The sequence below is a fragment of the Propithecus coquereli genome, unplaced genomic scaffold (assembly GCF_000956105.1).
Source record: "Propithecus coquereli isolate 6110/MARCELLA unplaced genomic scaffold, Pcoq_1.0 Scaffold27, whole genome shotgun sequence".
Classification (NCBI taxonomy): domain Eukaryota; kingdom Metazoa; phylum Chordata; class Mammalia; order Primates; family Indriidae; genus Propithecus; species Propithecus coquereli.
The window spans coordinates 1,290,263-1,295,394 of record NW_012148285.1 but is presented as its reverse complement, the minus strand read 5'-3'; the positions used below and the strand labels follow the sequence as shown (position 1 = coordinate 1,295,394).

General features: G+C 63.4%; 2 protein-coding genes across 2 annotated transcripts in view; one reads left to right on the top strand and one right to left on the bottom strand.

Annotated features, from left to right (window-relative positions):
- The window catches only part of LOC105812946, a 2,239-nt gene extending 1,203 nt beyond the window's left edge, over nt 1-1,036 (top strand). Inside the window, exons 2-3 of the mRNA XM_012647509.1 lie at nt 296-748; nt 954-1,036. Of these exons, the coding sequence (XP_012502963.1) occupies nt 296-748; nt 954-1,036 (536 nt within the window). The remainder of the gene's footprint in view (nt 1-295; nt 749-953) is intronic.
- Nucleotides 1,037-1,394: 358 nt separating this feature from the next.
- The window catches only part of AMDHD2 (amidohydrolase domain containing 2), a 7,628-nt gene continuing 3,890 nt past the window's right edge, over nt 1,395-5,132 (bottom strand). The window contains exons 4-11 of the mRNA XM_012647730.1: nt 3,770-3,824; nt 3,390-3,602; nt 3,221-3,309; nt 2,969-3,113; nt 2,791-2,898; nt 2,565-2,633; nt 2,095-2,196; nt 1,395-1,676 (exon numbers count right to left, since the gene is read on the bottom strand). Of these exons, the coding sequence (XP_012503184.1) occupies nt 1,588-1,676; nt 2,095-2,196; nt 2,565-2,633; nt 2,791-2,898; nt 2,969-3,113; nt 3,221-3,309; nt 3,390-3,602; nt 3,770-3,824 (870 nt within the window). The 3' untranslated portion in view covers nt 1,395-1,587. The remainder of the gene's footprint in view (nt 1,677-2,094; nt 2,197-2,564; nt 2,634-2,790; nt 2,899-2,968; nt 3,114-3,220; nt 3,310-3,389; nt 3,603-3,769; nt 3,825-5,132) is intronic.

Sequence of the window (5,132 nt, the reverse complement as noted above, 5' to 3'; positions counted from 1 at the left end):
GTGGGCAGGCCCCACGGGCGGGCGCTCTCCCAGGACCTGGCATGTGTGGGAGTTGGCCAGCCGCGTACAGAGGGGCCATCGCCGCCCACGGCAGAGCATGGGCATCCCTGCACCCCGCACCTCAGCTCAGGATCCCTTGGCACACTCTTGGACTGACAGTGTGCAGCCTGGGGACATGTGGGCTGACCGGTCCCCTGTGCCCCAAATGGCCCCTGCCCAGGCCCTCCCTCAGCCCTGGGCCATCTAGGCCCTGCGCCAAGGCTGTCCTTCCCAGGCCATTCGCCCTCAAACACAGGTGGGAGCTGGAGATCACCTTTGTCACTTTGGGACTGCCAACATTTCCTTGGGCAGGCTTTGCAGAAGGAACAGCGGCCAAGCCAGGTACGATGCTGTCTGCAATGTCCCGCGCTGAGGACTGCAAGCACCCGTATGCAAGAGGAAGGGGGCCGCCCACCCCAGCACCCAAAAGTCCAGACAACCCCAGACCTGGGGCTATACCCATCGACCTCAACATCTGCCCCCACGTCCTGGTCGTCCTCAGAGCCAGGGGTTCCCCAAAGCCCACCAGCCTCGAAGCTATCCAAGAAGCCCAACAGCCCGTGCTCCCCACGGGGGGTGGGAAAGTGGATCTGGGACGCACTGCCAGGGCCGAGGGAACAGGGAAGGCTGCAGGATGACACCAACAGGGCAGTTTCAGGGCACAAGACACTGGTGACACCCACCCAGCTGCCCACCAACACCAGACTGGGTGCCCACAGCTGCCTGTGCACTGGGACATGGGAGGCTCGCCATGTCCACCCGGGGATCGGGCCAGCAGATGGGGTTGTTGAGAGAAGACATCGAAGGAAATGGAACCTCGATTATCCACCAGGGCCGTGAGGTGGTGGGACTAAGTGCTGGGCAGGCCAGGGAGCAGGGGTCAGGGCCCTCAGGCCACTACCTCCTGTGGTCAGAGGGTCCTGAGGCCAGTGTGGACTCCTTCCTGAAGGTCAAGTATCGCAGTGGAGGCCGTGGCACTGCCCTGGCCTGGGACTAGGCCTTGGGTCTCCGCTCTGCCCACCCAGCTCCGGAGTGCAGACGGCAAACTCCTGACACCGTCTGCACTCCCTCTGCCAGGCGCGTTCCTGCCACCTGCAGCCCGTGGCTTCCAGCCCCATGGCGCCCGCCCTGACCAGTGTCCCCATCTGCCCCCATTGATTGCTCACGCTATGTCTTCCTGTGTGTCTGCAGGCCTCAGGCAGGGCCACCTACCAGGGAGGGACCCTGTCTCCTCCACTGGGACCCCACAGGTCTGGGCTGAGCTGGAATCCAGCCATTCCCACCCCCAAGCCACAAATGCCGTCCCCAGGAAGGTACCAGGGCAGGAGCAAACAGCAAGGAGCCGAGTGTCGAGTGCAAGCAAAACCCAGAGACGGGCGAGTCCCTGCTGGGCGCACGTTTATCCAGTTGCCTCCAGGGTGGCCACGAGAGCCATAGCTGTCAGCCTGGAGCAGGGCCCCACTCGATCCCTGGAGGCCAGCTCCCCGACTGCCTGGCCCTGACAAGTGTCCAGCTGGGGCCAGGTGTCCTCTCCAGCGGAGGTCCTCGTCACTGCCTGGCCTCCTCTGCCTGCCACACCAGCTCACCCGAGATGTAGGTGGCCCGAACGTGGAGGGAGTCATCGAGCACCACGAAGTCTGGGTCAGAGCCGGGCAGTGAGGAAAGGGCTGGGGTGGGGCCACTACCCCACCTCCACCTGGAATCCTTCCCCGCAACCTGAGGCTGGTGGGGAAACTGAGGCCCAGGGACGCAACTCGTGCAGGACACCCTGACCCATCACAGACTGACAGAGACGCTGAAACCAAGAGCTCCAACTCCCAGCAGCTGAGGACAGGGACGACGCTGCCGCAAACCCTTGCCTGGCCTTGTCCTGGATACCAGAAAGACTGGCCTGTCAGGCACCAGGGACCAGGCTGAGGCTGGTGGCCAGGCGAGGCCACCTGGGAGTGGGCCCTAGGGAAGACCCACCCTTCCCATCCCATCCCAGGCCCCCCAAGAACTCTCAGGTTCGCAGGCAGAGCCAAGGCTGTCGGGCTGCCCTGCGCCGGCCCTCACCTGCGTCAGCTCCGAAGTCCAGGGTCCCCTTACACTTCTCCAGCCCCAGCAGCTGTGCAGGGTGCAGGGACGCAGCCTCCAGGGCTGACTCCACACTGCAGCCTGCCCAGGGGACACAACTTGGTGACAGTCCCCAACCCCCATGGCTGTACCAGCAGCCCCCACACCCCACAGCTCCAGAGCTCCCATTTCAGGGACTTTGCGGTAGGTTAACAAGGACCCCAGCTCAGAGTGTTCAGGGCGATTGCCTGTCATCCTGGGCATGAGTCACTGCATGCCTGCTGCCCGTGAGCGCATGGGCAGGACCCTGGCAACATCCCCAGGGGCTGGTCCCTGCCCTGGGAACCGACCAGTCACAGACAAAGGATGCAGGACAGGGCCTGGGTGGGCCCCACTCTTCCCTCCAGCTTCTCCCAGATGTAGGTGTGGCCCCCGATGCACACACGCATGCCTGGCACCGGCCTACTGACCTGTGGCCTGCAGGAAGTGCCGGACACAGACATCCATCGGGGCTATGCTGCCGCTCAGCGTCGTGGTGCCTTAAGAGCAGAGGTCAGGCTCTGAGGGGGTTGTGGGCCACCAGGTCGTGGCTGGGGTCCCGTGGGCAAGCAGGGCACACTTGGGTTCTCTCCTCCCACCAGAGGGGCAGAGGGGCTGTTCTCACAAGAGCAGTAAGTGGGGAGGGGGGCAGCTCACCTGCCACATAGGCCGTCAGCCCGTCCACCTCTACCTCCTGCTGTCCCAAAGTGTGACGGCCGTTGCCCAGGCCCAGGGCAGGGATGGCATCAGTGACCAGCACCAGTCCTGGGAAGAAGGGAACCTCAGGACCTGCCCGCCGGCCACCGTCGCCTCCCCTCCCGGCCCCGAGGCTCACCCTGGGGATGGGCCCGGTGGGCGATTCGCAGGGCTGCCGGGTTGGTGTGTGTGCCGTCGGCGATCATCCCATAGAAGATGCCACGGCCCGGGGGCAGCTGGTCACTGGTCAGGAGCCCCACAATGCCTGGGTCGCGGTGGTGGAACTGCACGGGGTCAGGAGGAGACAGCTGAGCGACAGCAGGGCCGCCGAGCCCCCTCCCATCTCAGCCCCCCCCGCCACCCTCCACAAGGGAGCTGGGGAGGCACTCACAGGCAGCATGGCATTGAAGAGGTGGGTGATGAAGGTCGCTCCACTTTGCACCGCTGCTTCTGCCGCCCGCAGATCAGCCACCGAGTGCCCTGGGCAGGGGCGTGGACTCAGACTCTGCACCTGGCCCAGGACCCCTGGCCGCCCCACCCATGGAGATGGCCCCACTCACCTAAGGACACACAGATGCCACGGGCTGTCAGCTCCCGGATCACCTCGTGGCTGCGGCCCAGCTCGGGGGCCAGCGTCACAATGCGGACGTTGTCCAGGGGCCCGTAGGTGGCCAGCACATCGTGGAAGGCATTGGCCTCAAAGGAGCGGAGGTGGGCCTCGGGGTGTGCGCCCCGCTTCTCCCGGCTGATGAATGGACCCTCTAGGTGCAGCCCTGGGGGAGGGAGCAGAGGCTCCAGCAGGCCCCCACCCCGCCCCGGCCGGGCCCCTCGCCTCACCTCCCACCCTCCCTCCCCAGTTGGGCATCTGGAGGGGGAGGGGCTGCCAACAGATGCCCCAGGAGCCTCCCAAGGTGGGGTGGGGAGGGGGTCAGCCACTCACCGAGGACCCCTGCCCCATGGGGACCACCACTCGTCACAGGGATCTGAGGAAGGACCTGGGGGGAACCAGCTGTTAAAGCCCTGCCCCCACGGCCCAGTGTCCAGAGGTCACAGCCCAGCCAAGGTCAGAGATCACAGGTCAGAGTTCAGGGCCCAGCCCCCGCTGGCCGTCACTCACGTATTAGAAGGCGGCCGAAGGCCCCCAACAGTGGTCGGTCAGGAAAAGCGCAGCCACACAACTATGGGATCCATGGCCGAGGGCAGGGTAAGGATGGTGGCCAGACTGTGCCCTCCACTGGAACTCCCCACCCCAAACAAACTAAGGGATTTTTACTAGGCTCAAACCAGGGCATAGAGCACAGGAGCGGGCAGGCAGACTCAGCTCAGAAGGCAGATTTTGGTAGGCGCACACGGTGGGGACAGTGACCCCCACGGGCTCAGGCCTTGGCAGCACCTGGTGCCTTGAGAAGCGGGGTCATGGGGGCCAACACAGGAGACTCACTAAGGAGTAGCTGGGTCCCTGCAGCTCCTGCCCCAAGTGTACCCAGCGGAGCATACGGAGAAGTAAACCGTGGGCCTCTGTGCAAGGGGGAGTGTGAGGCACGGTGGGAAGCAGGTACTTAAGTGGAAGTGTGTGTTCCTAAGGCCCTGAGCAGGGCGCCAGCCAGGCCTGTTGCCTCTTCTCCCGGGACAGGACCAGCCCAAGAGGAAGGACCCAGGGACCGACCTACGACTGTCCCCAGGAAAACCCGCCCCCAGGCTGGATGCTCCCAGCCAGTCTGCTGGTGCCTGTTCTCAAAGACAGCACGCAGCCAAGCTCGCTAGGCAGCTCAGGAAAGCCTCGCAAAGGAGACAGAGGGCACAGCAAACGAGGACACAGCGAGTGGCGGAAGCCAAAACTCAGAGGATACAAGGACAGAAGAAAGAGCCATCGTTAATACCCTCAAGGTGGTAAGAGGTTTGCATCCATGAAACAGGAACGGAATGTTAGAAAAAGGAACACGGGGCGGGGTGGGGGAGGACAAAGCAAGCGCTTCAAAATTAAACGTATGAACCAGACACAGTACATACACCTGCTGTCCCAGCTACTCGGGAGGCTGACTGCTTTAGCCTAGGAGTTGGAGGCTGCAGTCAGCTGTGATCACACTACTGCACTCCAGCCGGGGCAACACAGTGAGACCTTGTCTCTAACAGCAAAATAAAAAAAAAACACTTGGCCGGGCGCGGTGGCTCATGCCTGTAATCCTAGCACTCTGTGAGGCCGAGGAGGGTGGATTGTTTGAGCTCAGGAGTTCGAAACCAGCCTGAGCAAGAGCGAGACCCCGTCTCTACTAAAAATAGAAAGAAATTAATCGGACAACTAA